Raw genomic sequence first — 24,896 nt, forward strand, 5'->3', positions numbered from 1 at the left:
ATTTATCTCATATGTATACACTGTACTCTATATCATCTACTGCATCTTTATGTAATACATGTATCACTAGCCACTTTAAAACTATGCCACTTTGTTTACATACTCATCTCATATGTATATACTGTACTCGATACCATCTACTGCATCTTGCCTATGCCGCTCTGTACCATCACTCATTCATATATCTTTATGTACATATTCTTTATCCCTTTACAGTTGTGTATAAGGTAGTAGTTTTGGAATTGTTAGCTAGATTACTCGTTGGTTATTACTGCATTGTCGGAACGAGAAGCACAAGCATTTCGCTACACTCGCATTAACATCTGCTAACCATGTGTATGTGACAAATAAAATTTGATTTGATTTGATTTAAGCTAGCATGAGCAAGTGTGAGTGAGGACTGATGGTGGGGCGAGGTAATGTTTGGTACCAGAGGAGAAAGTTGCTATGTCTTGGTGACTGTGGGAAGATGGGCTGCAGAGTGAGGTAGGTGCAGCTATGGCCAACTATTTAAAGCTGCGAGGTCACACCGACCACTCCTCCCACCCATCCACCCTGGCACTTCGGTCTCTGCTTTCCATCAGCCACCTGTCTCATTTCTCTGTTCTCCCAACTAACACTCCACACAAACTACACTGCAAACTATACAAATAACGGTCTGAAGGAGCTACTCAGCTGATGCTGTATGGTTGAGGTGTAGAGGAATAAAACTTCATTGCAATGTTTCTCCTGCTTTAGGTCTTGTGTGCCAGGCTTCTAGGTTCTTCTACAAAAAGAGGTTGCTTGTTGGCCTCTGGATCTCACAGAAACAAATTCAAATTGTGGAACTTATCCAACCCTGAGCAACCTGGCATTTCCAGGCTTCAGCGTACAGAGCGAATATGACAATACGACATCTGGCTATGAAGGACAACTCCTGCTATAAATTAGGCGGGACACTGGGCTTTGGAAAACATTACTACTTGAAACCATTACCTGACCTCACATGCATAAACAGCCTGCTGGCCAGGGTTAATGGACAGCACCAGTACCACCCATGGCATTGCGTACACAGTCCCAGGCAGTCAAATGAAAACATTGACTCATATCTATCATTAGTGTCCGATGGAGTCCAAGAGGGGGCATGTAGGACAACGTGCCTTTTGTCAACGAACGTCAATCCCTGTTCGCTTCCAGTCAACATAAAAAGGCCTATGGCCTCCTGATGCTTTTCCTGAGAGCTAAAACATTCTCCCTGTTGTCATCAACAAACCCCATGGACAGTTTTGTTTGCTTCGATCATAAGGAGTGAAAAGCAGAAAGGATGCTTTCAAAATGCAGTGTCAAAGTCCTTTTAGTGCTGCTGAGAATGGTCACTGAACGAAAGGTACCGCAAACAAGATTGAAAATGGGGAGAATGCCACACACACACACACACACACACACACACACACACACACACACACACACACACACACACACCTCCAGAACTGATGAAGAGTCAAATGGGACCAAGGGGTAGTCTTCATCAAAGGGTTCTGCAATCCACTTGGAATGTTATGCAAACGTTAGTTTCATATTCTTCTTGAATGCTCTCATTTTCCAACAGAAGAGTATTTGTTTGGTTGTGTTTTGCATTAACAGATAAATACACAAGCAGTATTCAGTCAGCTGAGTTAAGTTTGAGTGTTGCGAGAACAACAGCCGGTGGCGAAAACGTTGATGAATGGTAATGCAGTGTCCACAACATAAGAGGGCACACGCTTTCTGCCATAACCTCCAACCAAGGCTGGCGACTAAGGAGAAGTAAAGGCAGTCAAAGCTTTTTCTCAACATCATTTGTATAATTTTCCCAGATTGTATTGTAGATTACCTGGATGATAGATAAATGTACATGCAACATGTAAAGTGTTGGTCCCATGAACTGGAATAAAAGAGCACAGAAATGTTCCATATGCACAGAAATCTTATTTCTCAAAATGTTGTGCACAAATGCGTTTACATTCCAGTTAAAATGATTTCTCCTTTGCCAAGATAATCTATCCACCTGGCAGATGTGGCATATCAAGAAGCTAAATAAACAAGTGCACCTTGTGCTGGGCATTTTTGTCACACAACGCCACAGATGTCTCAAGTTGAGGGAGGGAGCATGCAATTGGCATGCTGACTGCATTACTGTCCACTAGAGCTAAATGTTTATTTCTCTACCATAAGCCTCTTCAAATGCTATTTTAGAGAATTTGGCAGCACGTCCAACTGGCCTCACAACGGCAGACCATGTGTGACCACGCCAGCCCAGGACCTCCAGATTTGGCTTATATAACTACGAGATTGTCTGAGACCAGTCACCCAGACAGGTGATGAAACTGCGCAAAACCAAATAATGTTTGCACAAACTGTCAGAAAACATCTCAGGGAAGCTCGACGTCCTCACCGGGGTCTTGATCTGACTGCAGTTCTGCGTCTTAACGGACTTCAGTGGGCAAAGTCTCACCTTCAAAGGCCACTGGCATGCTGGAGAAGTGTGCTCTTCATGGATGAATCCCGGTTGCAACTGTACCGGGCAGATGGCAGACAGCGTGTATAGCATTGTGTGGACGAGCAGTTTGCTGATGTCCACGTTGAACAGAGTGCCCCATGGTGGCGATTGGGGTTACGGTATGGGCAGGTATAAGCTATGGACAACAAACACAATTGCATTTTATCGATGGCAATTTGAATGCACAGAGATACCGTAACGAGATCGGTGCCATTCATCTGCAGTCATCACCTCGTGTTTCAGCATGAGTCCAAGGACCCATGCTGCAAGGATCTGTACAATTCCTGGAGACTGAAAATGTCCCAGTTCGTCCATGGACTGCATACTCACCAGGCGTCACCCATAGAGCAAGTTTGGTATGCTCCAGATCAATGTGTACGACAGCGTGTTCCAGTTCCCCCAATATCCAGCAACTTCGCACAGCCATTGAAGAGGAGTGGTAAAACCTTCCACAGGCCACAATCAACAGCCTGACCAACTTGCAGTAAATAGTGTTCGCCCCTACCTTTTTGTTTAGGCTATCTGTATTCCTAGTCATGTTAAATCCATAGATTAGGTCCTAATTTATTTATTTTAATTGACTAACTTCCTTATATGAACTATAACTCACTAAAATATTTGACATTATTTGATGTTGCATTTATATTTTTGTTCAGTGTAGATATCAGATGAATATGCTTAGTTCAATGAGTCTTTACAGCAATTAGATGGAGTTATCATGAGATAGAAACCTCTGGAGGGGAAGGAAGCAAGCTCCATCTCCACTGGAGTGTGAAGACGCTGAGCGAATGTAATATCTGCTGTTTGCCAGGCCCAGGGACGGACACACACCTAACAGTGAATAACATGAGAATGGGAACTGGAAGCTATATGTGGTTCCAATGGCCCAGTTGGTTGGAGCATGGTATGTGTGGGTTTGTGTGGATGAATGACCATATAATTATATTAATGAATTGCAAAGCATAGAATTCTTTGGAATGGATATTCTCATTTAAAGCAACTTACTCCTACCATTTAGAATGTTTTACTAATTTATGCTTATTATGGCTTCTCTGAGAATTGTGATCGTCATGGGATGTAACAGTGTGTTGCACAGAAAATGTGTAATGTTTTTTTTTTTTCTATCTTGTGTTCTCAATTTCACAGCTGTCAAGTTTGAAAAGTGGGTCATGAACGGCATTCACACAGATATTCAATGGGACTCATTTAATAGACTGACAGAAGAAACATTCAAAAAGGAGTTGGAGAACATTACTAAAAGAACAGCAGGCATTCACGTGTGAGTCATAAGTTTGAAAGAAACAGAATGGCATGGTAGTTTAGGGGTGATGAGGATTTCAGCTGTTCACTCAGCTGCTTAACACACCCAATTCCATCTTGGAAATGCACCCCATAAAGTTGCTGGTACCAGTCTGTTCAACCAAGGCAGACTGACTTGAGATTATGGATCCAAGCAATGATGCAAGAGCAGTTGACAATAAAACGAACAGTGTATGAAGCATCTAATCTTCAATAGGGTTGAATTTTTATTTAACAAGGCAAGTCAGTTAAGAACAAATTCTTATTTACAATGACTGCCAACCAAAAGGTAAAAGACCTCCTGCAGGGGCAGTGGCTGGGATTTAAAAAAAACATCACAACAAGAGACAAAACTACATAAAAGAGAGACAACCATTAACATCATCCCTTCAACCACTTTTACATGCCTTGTTAACATACAGTGCACAGTCAGAAAGTATTCACACACTGACTTTTTCCACATTTTGTTGTGTCACAAAGTGGGATTACATTGATTTAATTGTCATCGATCTACACAAAATACTAAAGTCAAAGTGTAAAAACATTTGTAAAAAAAAATATATATATATATATAGATTAGATAAGTAGTCTATACATGTAACACCTGGATTTTGCAACATTATTATTTTCAAAATTCTTCAAGCTCTGTCAAATTGGTCATTGATCATTGCTAGACAAATTTCAGGTATTGCCATAGATTTTCAAGTAGACTGAAGTCGAAACTAAGTCAGCCACTCAGGAACATTCTCTGTCTTCTTGATAAGCAGCGTAGATTTCGCTTTGTGTTTTAAATGGTCCTGCTGAAATGTGAATTCATCTCCCAGTGTCTGATGGAAAGCAGACAACCAGGTTTTCCTCTAGGATTTTGACTGTGCTTAGCTCCATTGTGTATTTTAATACTGAAAAACTCTCCAGTCCTTAACCTGTTAAGTCGACCCTCTACTTTTTCGAACATTCTGTTAAAAATCGCGCAACATTTCAGCGCCCTGCTACTCAGGCCAGGAATATAGTATATGCATATGATTAGTATGTGTGGATAGAAAACACTCAGACGTTTATAAAACTGGTTAAATCACGGCTGTGACTATAACAGAACGTGCGTTTCATCGAAAAGCGCAGGAAAATCTGATCACTGAAAATGGAAATAAATATCCTTGCGCTACTTCCAGGAATTGTTCAAAGTGAACTGAATTAAATGAGGCCGAGGTTGCAGTGCCTACAGCTTCCACACGTTGTCTAGAGTCTTGTCATTTGATTCAGCTTTGATTCTTGGTCTAACCGAATCAAGGGAATCGATTCCCTCCGGTCACCGACCGGATGTTTTGGTCGAGCTCTCTCCAGACATGTTTTCGAGACGGACACCTATAGAATTGACATCGCCTCCTGATGAATTTTATCGCTTATTAACGTGTACTAATACCTAAAGTTGCATTACAAAAGTATTTCAAAGTGTTTTGTGAAAGTTTATCGTCGACTTTTTGAATTTAAAAAAATGACGTTACGTTATGAAACGCTATTTTTTTCCGTTTATCACACAGTCTTCATAGATCGATATCTAGGCTATATATGGACCAATTTAATTGAAAAAAAGACCCAATAGTGATTATGGGACATCTAGGAGTGCCAACAAGGAAGATGGTCAAAGGTAATGAATGTTTTATATTTTATTTGTGCGGTTTGTGTAGCGACGACTATGCTAATTATTTTGTTTACGTCCCCTGCGGGTCTTTTGGGGTGTTACATGCTATCAGATAATAGCTTCTCATGCTTTCGCCGAAAAGCATTTTAAAATCTGACTTGTTGCCTGGATTCACAACGAGTGTAGCTTTAATTCAATACCCTGCATGTGTATTTTAATGAACGTTTGCGTTTTAACTAATACTATTAGCATTTAGCGTAGCGCATTTGCATTTCCAGAGCTCTAGATGGGACGCCTGCGTGCCAGGTAGGAGCAAGAGGTTAACAATTACAAGCATACCCATAACATGATGCAGCCACCCCTATGTTGTATGGGATTTGCCTAAAAACAAACTTTATTTAACTAGCATGTCAGTTAAGAACAAATTCTTACTTACAATGTCGGCGTACCGGGGAACAGTGGGTTAAATACCTTGTTCAGGGGGAGAAGGACAGATTTTTACCTTGTCAGCTCGGGGATTCGATCCAGCAACCTTTCGGTTACTGGTCCAACGCTCTAACCACTAGTGGTTACATTTTTATAACACTTTCTATCATTAAGGACAAAAAGTTAAGTGCTCTGCCACATTTGCAGTATTACTTCAGTGCCTTGGTGCAAACAGGATGAATGTTTTGGAATATTTCTATTCTGTACATGCTTCTTTGTTCCAACGTTGTCTCCTATCAAAGCCATTAAACTAACTCTTTTAAAGTCACCATTGGCCTCATGGTAAAATCCCTGAGCAGTTTCTTTCCTTTCCGGCAAAAATTAGGAAGAACGCCTGTACGTTTGTAGTGACTGGGTGTACTGACACACTATCAAAATTATAATTGATAACTTCACCAAGCTCAAAGGGATATTCAATGTCTGCTTTTTATTTTTTTATAAAAATATTGATACATATATTTTTGCACATCTACCAGAGGGGCCCTTCTTGTGAAACATTGGAAAACATCCCTGGTCTTTGTGGTTGAATCTGTGTTTGAAATCCACTGCTCGACTTAGGGAGCTTACAGAATTGTATTTGTGGGGTACAGAGATGAGATAGTGTTTAATATGATTTTTTGAATGACTATCATTGCACACAGAGTGAGTCCATGCAACTTATTATCTGACTTGTTCTAAAAACATAATTCCACTAACATTATGGGGTATTGTGTGTAGGCCAGTGACAAAACATCTCAATTTAACCATTTTAAATTCAGGCTGTAACAACAAAATGTGAATCAGTCAAGGGGTGTGAATACTTTCTGAAGGCTCTGTACATGGGCCAAAGCAATGTGGTCTTAACCTGCAGAGACTACAGGCACTTTTAATACATCATACATAAATTGGTCAAATATGACCACACAGAGAGGTTAAATAAAAGGTTAAAAAAATAGGACAGATGAATGTACATGTTTCATTTCAGAGGTCAGTGGTGGGGAAAGTCCCCAAATTCTCCTTACCTTTTATTTCCTCTGAGAAGAAGGCAGAGTGTCGCGACACAAATAGCTTGAGCTGCTCATCCAGGTTACAGGCTGTCAGGTCCACGCCCCATGAGCGGATGCCTGTTGAAACACACACACACGATTAGGAACACACTCAATACTCTGGTCAACAGCATTTTCAATTAATCAAACCAAATATTCACTTCTTAATATGGATCACTGTCCCATCAACGGGACAGTTGTTGCTCAATATGAATAATGTGATGTCGTTTTATACAAACAAAAACACACAATTGGCCCAGCATCGTACGGTTTTGGCATCAATGTAAATAATATTTTTTATTTTTTTATTTATTTCACCTTTATTTAACCAGGTAGGCAAGTTGAGAACAAGTTCTCATTTACAATTGCGACCAGGCCAAGATAAAGCAAAGCAGTTCGACAGATACAACGACACAGAGTTACACATGGAGTGAAACAAACATACAGTCAATAATACAGTAGAAACAAGTCTATATACAATGTGAGCAAATGAGGTGAGAAGGGAGGTAAAGGCAAAAAAGGCCATGGTGGCAAAGTAAATACAATATAGCAAGTAAAACACTGGAATGGTAGTTTTGCAGTGGAAGAATGTGCAAAGTAGAAATAAAAATAATGGGGTGCAAAGGAGCAAAATAAATTAATTAATTAAATACAGTAGGGAAAGAGGTAGTTGTTTGGGCTAAATTATAGGTGGGCTATGTACAGGTGCAGTAATCTGTGAGCTGCTCTGACAGTTGGTGCTTAAAGCTAGTGAGGGAGACAAGTGTTTCCAGTTTCAGAGATTTTTGTAGTTCGTTCCAGTCATTGGCAGCAGAGAACTGGAAGGAGAGGCGGCCAAAGAAAGAATTGTTTTGGGGGTGACTAGAGAGATATACCTGCTGGAGCGTGTGCTACAGGTGGGAGATGCTATGGTGACCAGCGAGCTGAGATAAGGGGGGACTTTACCTAGCAGGGTCTTGTAGATTAAATGGAGCCAGTGGGTTTGGCGACGAGTATGAAGCGAGGGCCAGCCAACGAGAGGGTACAGGTCGCAATGGTGGGTAGTATATGGGGCTTTGGTGACAAAACGGATTGCACTGTGATAGACTGCATCCAATTTGTTGAGTAGGGTATTGAGGCTATTTTGTAAATGACATCGCCAAAGTCGAGGATTGGTAGGATGGTCAGTTTTACAAGGGTATGTTTGGCAGCATGAGTGAAGGATGCTTTGTTGCGAAATAGGAAGCCAATTCTAGATTTAACTTTGGATTGGAGATGTTTGATATGTTTGATGAAATCCATCAAAAAAAATGTTTGCCTATAACAGTGCACCTTTTTTTGTGGGATACACAAGGCATATTTTGGTTAAACCATCCCCAATTCAATGGAATTGCAACCCTCTGCATGCACAGTGCATTCTTCCATCACATGCACAGCTGATTCTCAAGATTTTGCACACTAATGAGATGCTATTGAGCCCACACTACTGTCTGAGCCAAGGACATGTTTTCTGGTAAATTTTGATTACAATACTGGGTGGAGTATATATATTTTATATATGACATACATTATTTTTGTTAACAAGTAAATAGTAGCCTACAGCAAAGTGTGTTTAAATCATTTCTAAACTTGTTAACAATTTCTATTAGTTTTTAGCTTGCTTGATCCTGCTAACTGAGTGTTCTCATCTGTTTCCATACATGTTTCATTTTAAAACATTTCTTACAAAAGGAGTTGTTTCATCTAACTGCTTAACTATTTATCTGGACATGGAAATGTATTCATTTTATTTCCCCCCCTCATTCATTTTTTTCTCATTTTAACAGGAAAATGCTACGGACACTATCTGATGTGTGGAGACATTTCACTGCAGCTAATGTAGAAGGAAAAGCAGTGTACATTTGCAAATACTGTGCCAGATCATATATGAAGAATGCGATAAAGATGCAGAATCATCTGGCCAAGTGCATAAAGTTCCCTCAGCACTCACAACAACCAACTTCTGACAAAAGTCCCTCTACTTCTATTCGTGGTGATAATTATGAATCAGACACCTTATCGATAGCAACAGCTCATGCTCTTCCTGGAATCAGAAGTTTTTTTGACTCAATGGAGGAACGTAGTCAGATAAATGCTGATGAATGTCTTGCTCGAGCTGTGTATACAACTGGTTCACCTCTGATGCGCACATGCAATGTGTATTGGAAGAGATTTCTGAATGTTCTTCGCCCAGCATACGCCCCTCCAACTAGACATGCTTTATCTACTCATTTGCTGGATGCAGAGTTCAACAGAGTTCAGGTGAAGGTCAAGCAAATCATAGAGAACGCAGACAACTGCAATCATCTCTGATGGGTGGTCGAATGCTAGTGGGCAAGGAATAATTAACTACATCTCCACCCCTCAACCAGTATTCTACAAGAGCACAGACAAGGGACTCATCTGCAACACACCTGTCTCTACATTGCAGATGAGCTGAAGGCAGTCATCAATGACCTTGGACCACAGAAGGTATTTGCACTGATGACAGACAATGCTGCGAACATGAAGGCTGCTTGGTCTAAAGTGGAGGAGTCCTACCCTCACATCACACCCATTGGCTGTGCTAATCATGCATTGAGTCTGCTCCTCATGGACATCATGGCACTGAAAACAATGGATACACTACAAGAGAGCCAAGGAAATTATTATGTATGTGAAGGGTCATCAAGTTACAGCAGCAATCTACCTCACCAAGCAAAGTGAGAAGAATAAGAGCACCACATTGAAGCTGCCCAGCAACACAGGTGGTGGTGTCATGTTTAACAGTCTCCTGGAGGGGAAGGAGTCTCTCCATGAAATGGCCATATCACAGTGTGCCGATATGGACAGCCCCATCAACAGGATCCTCCTGGATGATGTATTTTGGGAGAGAGTGGTAAGCAGTCTGAAACTCCTGAAACCTATAGCAGTAGCCATTGCACAGATTTTGAGGTTGACGATGCCATCCTGTCTGATGTTCAGACTCTGCTTGCAGATGTAAGAGAAGAAATCCGTACAGCCCTACCCACTTCACTATTGCTCCAAGCAGAGGAAACTGCAGTTCTAAAATGCATCAAAAAGTATGAAGACTTTTGCCTGAAGCACATTTTACACCGCAGCTCACATGTTGGACCCCAAGTATGCTGGTAAGAGCATCCTGTTTGGTGCAGAGATTAACAAGGCCTATGGTGTCATCACTACCGTGTCTCGCCACCTTGGCCTGGGTGAGGGCAAGGTTCTTGGCAGTCATGCGAAGTACACTTCCAAGTACACTTAGTTTCTAGACAATCAATTTACAGATGTTAAAAATGTTTTTGGGAGATGCGATTTGATCTTCGAGGATCAATCAATATTCCCTTTTGATGTTCAGTGAAATCATACCATGTGAAGAGTCAACTCATTTAATTAAAGTTCAATTCATAACGAAATAGTTTTTTTTTTTATATTGGAAGGATTTAATCATTTGCAATTAAGTCCACTTATGATAAGGTAAAAGTTATGTTTCTGTCTCCATATGATATGGTAAATATATCCAATGCAAAAAACAGCTAAATTTAAAATGGTATTAATAATAATAAATCATCATCATAATAATAATAATGACAATAATAATAAGCATTTATTCACATATATTCCGACTGAAAGTTTCCACCTCTGAATATTCCCCAAATGTGCAACCTAGCCTGACAGAAGCCAGGGATATTTAACTTCTTACGGATCTTTCGGACAGGGACCAAAATCAGCGGAAATTTCAGAGCGCCAACTGTAGTACTCAATAAAACTCAAAACTTTCATTAAAACACACATGCAAGGTACTCAATTAAAGCTACACTCGTTGTGAATCTAGCCAACATGTCAGATTTGTAAAATGCTTTTCGGCGAAAGCATGAGACGCTATTATCTGATAGCATGCACCCCCCGAAATACCTGAACGAGACCTAAACAAAAGAATTAGCAGTAGCCGGTGCTACACAAAACGCAGAAATAAAATATGAAACATTCATTACCTTTGACGAGCTTCTTTGTTGGCACTCATATATGTCCCATAAACATCACAATTGGGTCTTTTTCCCGATTAAATCCGTCATTGTATACCCAAAATGTCCATTTATGAAGGCCGCCTGATCCAGGAAAATTCACCTTTACAAGACGCAACGTCACTTTTTAAAATAAAAAAAAGTTGCCTATAAACTTTTACAAATCACTTCAAACTACAAACGTTAATAATCGATAAAATTGATCACGGGGTGATCTGTATTCGATAGCAGCAAGTCTTGAAATCATTGTCCATTTTTTCACTTTCATAACTTCCTCGGTGGACCCCAAGACAGGAAGTGCCTAGACGTCATCCCACCAAGGATAAACATGCAATGAAATGCCAGTACTGGCGACATCGTGTGAAAGCTGTAGGCATTGTAAACGGGACCTCATCTATTTTCTATTGCCATAGACGATACATTGACTGGCGGATGAATATTTTTTGTTTGTTTTAGGTGAACAGTTTTCCTTGGGATTTTTACTCCTAAACACGTTCTGTTATAGCCACAGACATGATTTAACCAGTTTTAGAGACTTCAGAGTGAGAGACTACCAAATTGAACATCTTTCATTATTTACTTAAGGCTAAATTGATTTTATTGATGTATATTAAATTAAAATAAGTGTTCATTCAGTATTGTTGTAATTGTCATTATTACAAAGTAAAAATAATTACAAAAATCGTCCGATTAATCGGTATCGGCTTTTTTGGTCCTCCAATAATCGGTATCGGCGTTGAAAAATCATAATCGGTCGACCTCTAATTAAAACAGCACTTTACTTCACTTTTCGTACCAAAGTACGTTCATCTCTAGGAGACAGAACTCGTCTCCTTCCTGAGTGGTATGAAGGCTGCGTGGTCACATGGTGTTTATACCTGCGTATTATTGTTTGTACAGATGAACGTGGACCTTCAGGCGTTTGGAAATTGATCCCAAGGATGAACGAGACTTGTGGAGGTGTACAATTATTTTTCTGACGTCTTGGCTGATATCTTTTGATTTTCCCATGATGTCAAGCAGAGAGACACTGGGTTTGAAGGTAGACCTTGAAATACATCCATAGGTACACCTCCAATTGACTCAAATGATGTCAATTAGCCTATCAGAAGCTTCTAAAGCCATGCCATCATTTTCAGTAATTTTCCAAGCTGTTTAAAGGCACAGTCAACTGAGTGTACAGTGCCTTGCGAAAGTATTCGGCCCCCTTGAACTTTACGACCTTTTGCCACATTTCAGGCTTCAAACAAAGATATAAAACTGTATTTTTTTGTGAAGAATCAACAACAAGTGGGACACAATCATGAAGTGGAACGACATTTATTGGATATTTCAAACTTTAACAAATCAAAAACTGAAAAATTGGGCGTGCAAAATGATTCAGCCCCTTTATTTTCAGTGCAGCAAACTCTCCAGAAGTTCAGTGAGGATCTCTGAATGATCCAATGTTGACCTAAATGACTAATGATGATAAATACAATCCACCTGTGTGTAATCAAGTCTCCGTATAAATGCACCTGCACTGTGATAGTCTCAGAGGTCCGTTAAAAGCGCAGAGAGCATCATGAAGAACAAGGAACACACCAGGCAGGTCCGAGATACTGTTGTGAAGAAGTTTAAAGCGGTTGGATACAAAAATATTTCCCAAGCTTTAAACATCCCAAGGAGCACTGTGCAAGCGATAATATTGAAATGGAAGGAGTATCAGACCACTGCAAATCTACCAAGACCTGGCCGTCCCTCTAAACTTTCAGCTCATACAAGGAGAAGACTGATCAGAGATGCAGCCAAGAGGCCCATGATCACTCTGGATGAACTGCTGAGATCTACAGCTGAGGTGAGAGACTCTGTCCATAGGACAACAATCAGTCGTATATTGCACAAATCTGGCCTTTATGGAAGAGTGGCAAGAAGAAAGCCATTTCTTAAAGATATCCATAAAAAGTGTAGTTTAAAGTTTGCCACAAGCCACCTGGGAGACACACCAAACATGTGGAAGAAGGTGCTCTGGTCAGATGAAACCAAAATTGAACTTTTTGGCAACAATGCAAAACATTATGTTTGGCGTAAAAGCAACACAGCCCATCACCCTGAACACACCATCCCACTGTCAAACATGGTGGTGGCAGCATCATGGTTTGGGCCTGCTTTTCTTCAGCAGGGACAGGGAAGATGGTTAAAATTGATGGGAAGATGGATGGAGCCAAATACAGGACCATTCTGGAAGAAAACCTGACGGAGTCTGCAAAAGACCTGAGACTGGGACGGAGATTTGTCTTCCAACAAGACAATGATCCAAAACATAAAGCAAAATCTACAATGGAATGGTTCAAAAATAAACATATCCAGGTGTTAGAATGACCAAGTCAAAGTCCAGACCTGAATCCAATCGAGAATCTGTGGAAAGAACTGAAAACTGCTGTTCAAATGCTCTCCATCCAACCTCACTGAGCTCGAGCTGTTTTGCAAGGAGGAATGGGAAAAAAATTCAGTCTCTCGATGTGCAAAACTGATAGAGACATACCCCAAGCGACTTACAGCTGTAATCGCAGCAAAAGGTGGCGCGACAAAGTATTAACTTAAGGGGGCTGAATAATTTTTTCAGTTTTTGATTTGTTAAAAAAGTTTGAAATATCCAATAAATGTCGTTCCACTTCATGATTGTGTCCCACTTGTTAATTCTTCACAAAAAATACAGTTTTATATCTTTATGTTTGAAGCCTGAAATGTGGCAAAAGGTCGCAAAGTTCAAGGGGGCCGAATACTTTCGCACGGCACTGTATGTACACTTCTGACCCACAGGAATTGTGATACAGTGAATTATATGTGAAATCATCTGTAAACAATTGTTCGAAAAATTACGTGTCATGCACAAAGTATATGTCCTAAACGACTTGCCAAAACTATAGTTTATCAAGAAATTTGTGGAGTGGTTGAAAAACAAGTTAATGACTCCAACCTAAGTGTATGTAAACTTCCGACTTCAACTGTATATAGCCTGTAGTTTATTGGAGATTAAACATATAAATTCTATTTTATCAAATTGTGATACTCTTAGTTCACTGATACTTTTTTGTATTTCTTTTTGTACTTTATGGCATTTTATTGTAAATCTTTATGTCACTGATGGTAGTAATTTGAGGCTTCTGTTCACACATCAGATGCATAGCATGTTGACATTACAAAAAGTACCTCCAACAGTGACCGATCCATAATGGAACCTGTCAATTATTTACCTGCAAGTTACTTATTAACTGAAAATAGATTTATTTCATTACGAGTAAACAAGTAATATTGTCTAGTTGTGGGAGTGAGTGAGTTTCAGCCCATCCCTTTAATCTGTGCTTTCCAGTTTCAGTTTGAATCCTTCTCTTAAAACAACCTCTTAGCCTGACCAGCATTAACACAGCTACAACCATGTAATTAAACTAGTCTTAGTCGCCCGATACTCAGGTTGTAGAATGGCAGGGAGTGTCTGTATATGCTATTATGAAACCACTGAGCCCAGCCTGGTCTAATAAACTAGACGTAACATAGTAAAGTTAAATCCGGGACACTCAAATGAGTATGATACTGTATGTTACGTTTGGTATGGTTACAGAAAGGAGAGGTGGATGTGTGGGCGTATAATGCGAACGTCTAGCGACCCAAAGGTTGTGTGTTCGAATCTGATCAAGGACAACTTTAACATTTGCACTAATTAGCACTTTGCTACAACTTTTTCGCTACTTTGCAACATGTTGGGTAACACTTCTCCTAACTCAGTGGTCACCAACCGGTTGATCGCGATCGACTTGTCGATTTCCAAGGCATTTCTTTTTGAATGGCAAACAATTCTGTAAAAAACCTAACGATTAAACCTTGTGTTCCTATTTTATTTTGTTAGTCTCGGGCTGTTGGTGGTAGGTGCAGCCAATTCCGCTGCCCTGTGTGCCAGGTAGGCAAACTGTTGCCATTTCATGTGTGAAAGTACCAATTCTGCCTTCCCGGTGGGCCTGGTGAGGAAATCAAGTGCACTATGCTACCGCTGGTCAATCAGATTGCTCAGATGACCGAGTCTGCATTAAAGTAGCAGGCAATTTTTTTAAAGGCAACAGCAAAATTAATACTGTGAGATTTCAAAATGTTTAAAACCATGACTAGAGAGAGAATGTCAATGAATACAGCAAAGAGCTGCTGTTTTTACGAGTGAGTTTGTTTAATTTCTTACTCAGCACTGTCAACACTTTGTATTCAACACTTTGTATTCAACACTTTGTATTCAACACTTTTAAGCCATAAAATGTGTGTTCTTCCCATTTCCTCTCAGGGCTACAACAAGCAGTGCAGCAGTAATGAATGAGTAGGAAAGTGTATCTATAGGCTTGCGCTGTTATTATTAGCCCAGCTAACATTAGCGGCAACAAGTCGGAATTTGTAACATTTTATACGTATTGCAAATTCATAACACATTGTACAAATGGCTATTTGTAACATATCATATGAAATGGATGGACATACATTATGAAACGTAATATATGTATTAATTTGTGTATCATACTAAATGGAGAGGGACAGATTTAATATGTTACATTTACACAAGGTAGTCAAGGTCTCTGAGCCTGGGTAGGTTCCACTTTCAGAACTGACTAATTACATATAAGCTTAACCTGTTAGGTTTCAATGTAATTTGCTGCATCCAGCAACACCTGAACGTTTTTCACAAGTGTCGATTTGCTCCATTGCGGAAACATTCGGAGTATTCAAAATAAGTGGTCATTGTTCAATCAGTATTGTTGTAATTGTCATTATTACAAATATATTTATATAATTTTAAAAAATTGGCCGATTAAATCGGTATCTACTTTTTTTTTGGTCCTCCAATAATCTGTATCGGTGTTGAAAAATCATTATCGGTCGACCTCTACCCTGAAGAGCAAATTCATTGAGAATAATAATTTTATAGCCAAAATATCTTAAGACATACTATAGGCCTATTTGAACACAAAAGGCTAAATACAAAAACCTCACTCCCTGCTTATACTGTTTGTATGATGAATCTTCAGATTTTTTTTTTTCCATAAACAAGATCTGCTCATTTCTCCCGAGAGACCAAGAGGGACGTTGACAAACCAAGAGGCAGCAGCCTTCTGTCTGTCTGGGAGAAATGTAGCCCTGACCTCATCATCATGATGTTTTTTACTGAGACTTCTCCAAAAAAACAGAGAGAGAAAAAGGGCTGAAATAGCAGAAGCAAAAAGTGCTTTGTGCGAGGCAGGTTACTCATCTCCCAGTCTTCAGAGAGTATCTCCTATCACAGCCAATCGTATTAATCGGTCAGATCATGACACAGGCCTATAGGCTATGGTGGTTAACTCACTTCCTGTTTTATGTAACAAAAAGGTGAGTGAACACTGTCCTGGGGTCATTTCATCTTGTTCTTTAACTACTAAAGTAAGTTGGGCTGATTTCTATAAAATAATTAACACTGTGGCACACTAGTTACGCTACTGTGTGTTACCAGTGTTAAAACATTTGCACAATATACAGAACGGAGCTATCAGGTACTTTATTATTTGAAATATTTGAGATATAAAATAAACATCTGAATTCCTCTGTGTGTTCCGATCTCCAGGGTCGGCATTCCATTCTGAACGGTTTGGAATTAAGATCAGCCATTCTATTCTGAGTTTCTAGACTGAACTGCCACTACAGACATTGCGATATGATTTTTCATTCAAGTTAAATTCAGTTGAAATATTGCTGATGCAGTAGCCTACTGTTATCTTTGTTGAGGATTTTGGCATGCTCATTCAAATCCCCCAGAGAGCACAAGGATATTCTGTAAGTGCCACAATGATTTAGCCAAGCTGAGAGTACTGTTTCAGTATGCAGCCTATCTAAAAATAAAGAAAAGTTTTCTAACACTGAATGATTCGGGCAGCACAAAATATATTATTGCCTTTTGGCAGGAAAGGGCAATCCAATCCTTGAATACTAAGCCCATATATGTAACAATTACTATGACAGAGTATCTCTAGACTGAGAAGACAGAGGCAAATGTCTCAGACTGGCACCCGGGCTGGAGAAAAACAAGGGTCTGGGGCCTGGGCATTACGTTACTTCCTCAACCTCATAACCTCAACCTCTTTGTCTGGTAGTGGTTTAGAACTTCCATTGAAAAGATGTAGCCATTTGTACTGATTCGCATGAACACATTCTGAGTGGAATGACTCAATTCAAAAGGAGTAATTAAAAGTAACTTATTTCTCTCTCTCAGTACATTGTCAAAAACACAAAATCAACGTTTAAAAACAGGGATTGTATTTGGCCGGGGCTCAAAATAGGCCTAATCTTTGAGTTAGACAGTACAGCACATGAAGAGTTCAGTTACAATCATACTATGAAATGCAATCTTCAAGACCTAATAGCATGTTTCATCTGGGATGCAAGATGTAACTACAAAAAGGTCCACATTTTTTCCTTAATTTCATTGCTATTTCAAATATTAAAACATAACTTCCTGTAGGCAGTGGAAATTATCTCCTTTATGTGATATTGGCTTTACCACGTGGGCCGGTCCTCAATCAACACAAAATTTCCCATAATGACGAAGCAAAAACACGCAAATATTATAAGACAAAAAAAACAAATATCACATTAACATAACTATTCAGACCCTTTACTCAGTACTTTGTTGAAGCACCTTTGGCAGCGATTACAGACTAGACTATTCGTGGGTATGATGCTAAAAGCTGGGCACATCTGTCTTTGGGGAGTTTCTCACATTCTTCTCTGCAGATCCTCTCAAGCTGTGTCAGGTTGGCTGGGGAGCGTCGCAGCACAGATGTTCAGGTCTCTCCAGATATGTTCGATCAGGTTCAAGTCCGGGCTCTGGCTGGGCCACTCAAGGACATTTAGAGACCTATCGCAAAGTCACTCCTGCGTTGTCTTGGTTGTGTACTTAAGGCCGTTGTCCTGTTGGAAGGTGAACCTTCACACCAGTCTGAGGTCCTAAGCGCTCTGGAGCAGGTTTTCATCAAAGATCTCTGTACTTTGCTCCGTTCATCTTTCTCTCGGTCCTGACTTGTCTCCCAGTTCCTGCCGCTAAATAACATCCCCACAGCATGATACTGCCACCACCATGCGTCACTGTAGGGATGGTGCCAGATTTCTTCAGATGTGACGCTTGGCATTCAAGCCATAGTGTTCAATCTTGGTTTCATCAGAATAGAGAATGTTTATCATGGTCTGAGAGTCCTTTAGTTGCCTTTAGGCAAATTCCAAGCAGGCTGTCATGTGCCTTTTACTGAGGAGTGGCTTCCGTCTGGCCACTCCCCCATAAAGGCCTGATTGGTGGAGTGCTAACAAGATGGTTGTCCTTTTGGAAGGTTCTCCCATCTTCACAGAGGAACTCTGGAGCTCTGTCAGAGTGACCATCGGGTTCTTGGTCACCTCTCTGACCAAGGCCCTTCTCCCCTGATTGCTCAGTTTGGCTGGGCGGCTAGCTCTAGAAAAAGTCTCAGTTTGGAACCACCTCTTCCATTTAAGAATAATGGTTGCCAATGTGTTCTTGGGGACCTTCAAATGCTGCAGAAATGTTTTGGTACTTTTCTCCAGATCTGTGCCTTAACACAATCCTGTCTCAGAGGCCAATGGAGAATTCCTTTGACCTCATAGCATGGTTTTTGCACTGAAATACACTGTAAACTGTGGGACCTTATACAGACAGGTGTGTGCCTTTCCAAATCATGTCCAATCAATTTAACTTACCACAGATGGACTCCAATCAAGTTGCAGAAACATCTCAATGATGAGCAATGGAAAGGGGATGTACCTGAGCTCAACTTAAAGTCTCATTGCAAAGGGTCTGAATACTTATTTACATACTTTTAAAAAAAAAATGTATTCCTAAAAACCTGTTTTCACTTTTTCATTATGGGGTATTGTGTAGATTGAGGAGGAAAAAGTTAGTGCCTTCAGAAAGTATTCACACCACTTTACTTTTTACATATTTTGTTGCATTACAAAGTGGGATTAAAACTGATTGCATTGTACATTTAGTTAACGATCTACACAAAATGCTCTAATGTCAAAGTGGAAGAAAAATGTGAATATGACTGTTATTATTGGAAATATATATTGCTTAGATAAGTATTCAACACCCTGAATCAATACATGTTAGAACAACCTTTGGGATCGATACCAGATTTGAGTCTTTCTGGGTAAATCTTAAAGATTATTGCACAATAGAGGACGGCCGATTAATTAGGGCCGATTTCAAATTGTCATAACAATCGGTAATCTGCCGTTTTGGATGCAGATTACATTGCAATCCACGAGACCACCTGTTACGCAAGTGCAGCAAGGAGCCACGGTAAAGTTGCTAGTTAGCATTAAACTTATCTTATAAAATAAAATCAACCTTAACATAATCACTAGTTAACTACACATGGTTGATGATACTACTGCTTCAAGGAGGGCCACCATTGTTCCTGTTCCCAAGAAAGCTAAGGTTACGGAGCTAAACGAACGCCCCGTAGCACTCACTTCCGTCATCATGAAGTGCTTTGAGAGACTAGTCAAGGACCATATCACCTCCACCCTACCTGACACCCTAGACCCGCTCCAATTTGCTTACCGCCCAAATAGGTCCACAGACGATGCAATCTCAATGAAAGTGGACTTCAGGAAACAGCAGAGGGAACACCCCCTATCCACATCGATAGAACAGTAGTGGAGAGGGTAGTAAGTTTTAAGTTCCTCGGCATACACATCACAGACAAACTGAATTGGTGCACCCACACAGACAGCATCAGGAGGCTGAAGAAATTTGGCTCGTCACTAAAAGCACTCAAACTTCTACAGATGCACAATCGAGAGCATCCTGTCGGGCTGTATCACCGCCTGATACGGCAACTGCTCCGCCCACAACCGTAAGGCTCTCCAGAGGGTAGTGAGGTCTGCACAACGCATCACCGGGGGCAAACTACCTGCCCTCCAGGACACCTACACCACCCGATGTCACAGGAAGGCCATAAAGTTCATCAAGGACAACAACCACCCGAGCCACTGCCTGTTCACCCCGCTATCATCCAGAAGGAGAGGTCAGTATAGGTGCATCAAAGCTGGGACCGAGAGACTGAAAAACAGCTTCTATCTCAAGGCCAACAGACTGTTAAACAGCCACCACTAACATTGAGTGGCTGCTGCAAACACACTGACTCAACTCCAGCCACTTTAATAATGGGAATTGATGTCAAATATATCACTAGCCACTTTAAACAATGCTACTTAATATAATGTTTACATACCCTACATTATTCATCTCATATGTATACCTATATACTGTACTCTATATCATCTACTGCATCTTTATGTAATACATGTATCACTAGCCACTTTAAACTATGCCACTTTGTTTACATACTCATCTCATATGTATATACTGTACCCAATACCATCTACTGCATCTTGATTATGCTGCTCTGTACCATCACTCATTCATATATCTTTATGTACATATTCTTTATCCCTTTACACTTGTGTGTATAAGGTAGTAGTTTTGGAATTGTTAGCTAGATTACTCGTTGGTTATTATTGCATTGCCGGAACGAGAAGCACAAGCATTTCGCTACACTTGCATTAACATCTGCTAACAATGTGTATGTGACAAATAAAATTTGATTTGATTTTACTAGTTTAACTAGCTTGTCCTGCTTTGCATATAATCAATGCGGTGTCTGTTAATTTATCATCGAATCAGAACCTACTTTGCCAAAGGGGTGATGAATTAACAAAAGCACATTCGCGGGAAAAAAGCACAATGGTTGCACAGATGTACCTAACCATAAACATCAATGCCTTCCTTAAAATCAATACACAGAAGTATATACACTGCTCAAAAAAATAAAGGGAACACTAAAATTACACATTCTAGATCTGAATGAATGAAATATTCTTATTAAATACTTTTTTCTTTACATAGTTGAATGTGCTGACAACAAAATCACAAAAATTATCAATGGAAATCAAATGTATCAACCCATGGAGGTCTGGTCACACTCAAAATTAAAAGTGGAAAACCACACTACAGGCTGATCCAACTGATGTAATCTTAAAACAAGTCAAAATGAGGCTCAGTAGTGTGTGTGGCCTCCACGTGCCTGTATAACCTCCCTACAACGCCTGGGCATGCTCCTGATGAGGTGGCGGATGGTCTCCTGAGGGATCTCCTCCCAGACCTGGACTAAAGCATCCGCCAACTCCTGGACAGTCTGTGGTGCAACATGGCGTTGGTGGATGGAGCGAGACATGATGTCCCAGATGTGCTCAATTGGATTCAGGTCTGGGGAACGGGTGGGCCAGTCCATAGCATCAATGCCTTCCTCTTGCAGAAACCGCTGACACACTCCAGCCACATGAGGTCTAGCATTGACTTGCATTAGAAGGAACCCAGGCCCAACCGCACCAGCACATGGTCTCACAAGGGGTCTGAGGATCTCATCTCGGTACCTAATGGCAGTCAGGCTACCCTCTGGCGAGCACATGGAGGGCTGTGCGGCCCCCCCAAAAAATGCCACCCCACACCATGACTGACCCACCACCAAACCGGTCATGCTGGAGGATGTTGCAGGCAGCAGAACGTTCTCCACGGCGTCTCCAGACTGTCACATGTGCTCAGTGTGAACCTGCTTAGATATATGAAGAGCACAGGGCGCCAGTGGCGAATTTGCCAATCTTTGTGTTCTCTGGCAAATGCCAAATGTCCTGCATGGTGTTGGGCTGTAAGCACAACCCCCACCTGTGGACGTCGGGCCCTCATTACCACCCTCATGGAGTCTGTTTCTGACCGTTTGAGCAGACACATGCACATTTGTGGCCTGCTGGAGGTCAGTGCTCCTCCTTGCACAAAGGCGGAGGTAGCGGTCCTGCTGCTGGGTTGTTGCCCTCCTATGGCCTCCTCCACGTCTCCTGATGTACTGGCCTGTCTCCTGGTAGCGCCTCCATGCTCTGGACACTACGCTGACAGACACAGCAAACCTTTCCACAGCTCGCATTGATGTGCCACCCTGGATGAGCTGCACAACCTGAGCCACTTGTGTGGGTTGTAGACTCAGTCTCATGCTACCACTAGAGTGAAAGCACCGCCAGCATTCAAAAGTGACCAAAACATGGGCCAGGAAGCATAGGAACTGAGAAGTGGTCTGTGGTTATCACCTGCAGAACCACTCCTTTATTGGGGGTGTCTTGCTAATTGCCTATAATTTCCACCCGTTGTCTATTCCTTTTGCACAACAGCATGTGAAATGTATTGTCAATCAGTGTTGCTTCCTAAGTGGACAGTTTGATTTCACAGAAGTGTGATTGACTTGGAGTTACATTGTGTGTTCCCTTAATTTTTTTAAACCTGCATATTTAGTTCAAAGACATTCATGTTAACAGGCAATATTAACTAGGGCAAGTGTGTCACTTCTCTTGCGTTCAGTGCAAGCAGAGTCCGGGCATATGCAGCAGTTTGGGCTGCCTGCCTCGCTGCGAACTGTGTCAAGAGCATTTCTTCCTAACAAAGACCATCATTAATTTGCCAGAATTTTACATAATTATGACTTAACATTGCACAACCTTCAATGTATCAGCAATATTTAGACTTAGGGTTGCCACCGGTTCGATAAAATACGGAACGGTTTCCGTATTTCACTGAAAGAATAAACCTTTTGTTTTCGAAATGCTAGTTTCCAGATTTGCCCATATAAATGACCAAAGCCTTGTATTTCTGTGTGTTTATTATATTTTAACTAAGTAACTAAGTCCATGATTTGATAGAGCAGTCGACAGCAGCATGCTCGTGAAGCATTCATTCAAACAGCACTTTCCTGCGTTTGCCAGCAGCTTTTCGCAATGCTTGAAGCACCGTGCTGTTTATGACTTCAAGCCTATCAACTCCCAAGATTAGGCTGGCAATACAAAGTGCCTGCAAGAACATCCAATAGTCAAAAAGGTATATGAAATACAAATGGTCCTATAATTCCTACAACCCAAAACTTCTTAACTGGGAATATTGACGACTCATGTTAAAAGGAACCACCAGCTTTCAAATATTCTCATGTTCTGAGCAAGGAACTTAAACGTTAGCTTTTTTACATGGCACATTTTGCACTTCTACTTTCTTGTCCAACACTGTTTTTGCATCATTTACACCAAAATGAACATGTTTCATTATTTATTTGAGACCAAATATGTATTATATTAAGTTAACATAAGTAGGAGACTCTGCTAGCTAGCCAACAGCTAACAGCTAGCCAACAACAACCCGGTCGCATTCCGCTTCGCTCCACAGTTAGTATCACATTTTCATTTCATTTCATTACAGTACAACGGTTTGATTTGTTTGATCGTAGCTAGCTACATAGCCGTCTTTGTTTCAAAGATAATTGTGTAGTCTAGAGCGATTTCCTAGGTTAGCTAGCCAGCTATTGTCGTTCTTTTACGCAACGTAACGTAAACAACACTGCTAGCTAGCCAGCTAGCCCCGATTAGCAGCACTGTAGAAACTATTACACTCAACGGAACGACTTGATTAGTGTAGTGTCAACAACGCAGCCACTGCCAGCTAGCCTACTTTAGCAGTACTGTATCATTTTAATCATTTTAGTCAATAAGACTCTTGCTACGTAAGCTTAACTTTCTGAACATTCGAGACGTGTAGTCCACTTGTCATTCCAATCTCCTTGCATTAGCGTAGCCTTTTCTGTAGCCTGTCAACTATGTGTCTGTCTATCCCTGTTCTCTCCTCTCTGCACAGACCATACAAACGCTCCACACCGCGTGGCCGCGACCACCCTAATCTGGTGGTCCCAGCGCGTACGACCCACGTGGAGTTCCAGGTCTCCGGTAGCCTCTGGAACTGCCGATCTGCGGCCAACAAGGCAGAGTTCATCTCAGCCTATGCCTCCCTCCAGTCCCTTGACCTCTTGGCACTGACGGAAACATGGATCACCACAGATAACACTGCTACTCCTACTGCTCTCTCCTCGTCCGCCCACGTGTTCTCGCACACCCCGAGAGCTTCTGGTCAGCGGGGTGGTGGCACCGGGATCCTCATCTCTCCCAAGTGGTCTTTCTCCCCTTACCCATCTGTCTATCGCCTCCTTTGAATTCCATGCTGTCACAGTTACCAGCCCTTTCAAGCTTAACATCCTTATCATTTATCGCCCTCCAGGTTCCCTCGGAGAGTTCATCAATGAGCTTGATGCCTTGATAAGCTCCTTTCCTGAGGACGGCTCACCTCACAGTTCTGGGCGACTTTAACCTCCCCACGTCTACCTTTGACTCATTCCTCTCTGCCTCCTTCTTTCCACTCCTCTCCTCTTTTGACCTCACCCTCTCACCTTCCCCCCTACTCACAAGGCAGGCAATACGCTTGACCTCATCTTTACTAGATGCTGTTCTTCCACTAACCTCATTGCAACTCCTCCAAGTCTCCGACCACTACCTTGTATCCTTTTCCCTCTCGCTCTCATCCAACACTTCCCACACTGCCCCTACTCGGATGGTATCGCGCCGTCCCAACCTTCGCTCTCTCTCCCCCGCTACTCTCTCCTCTTCCATCCTATCATCTCTTCCCTCTGCTCAAACTTTCTCCAACCCATCTCCTGATTCTGCCTCCTCAACCCTCCTCTCCTCCCTTACTGCATCCTTTGACTCCCTATGTCCCCTATCCTCCAGGCCGGCTCGGTCCTCCCCTCCCGCTCCGTGGCTCGACGACTCCTTGCGAGCTCACAGAACAGGGCTCCGGGCAGCCGAGCGGAAATGGAGGAAAACTCGCCTCCCTGCGGACCTGGCATCCTTTCACTCCCTCCTCTCTACATTTTCCTCCTCTGTCTCTGCTGCTAAAGCCACTTTCTACCATT

General features: G+C 41.4%; 1 protein-coding gene across 1 annotated transcript in view; it reads right to left on the minus strand.

Moving 5' to 3' along the window:
• Positions 1-24,896, minus strand: part of LOC118397593 (microtubule-associated protein 1B-like) — a 56,659-nt gene that overhangs the window by 20,808 nt on the left and 10,955 nt on the right. The window contains exon 2 of the mRNA XM_035792522.2: positions 6,944-7,045. Within this exon, the coding sequence (XP_035648415.1) occupies positions 6,944-7,045 (102 nt within the window). The remainder of the gene's footprint in view (positions 1-6,943; positions 7,046-24,896) is intronic.

This window comes from Oncorhynchus keta, chromosome 22, assembly GCF_023373465.1.
Source record: "Oncorhynchus keta strain PuntledgeMale-10-30-2019 chromosome 22, Oket_V2, whole genome shotgun sequence".
NCBI lineage: Eukaryota > Metazoa > Chordata > Actinopteri > Salmoniformes > Salmonidae > Oncorhynchus > Oncorhynchus keta.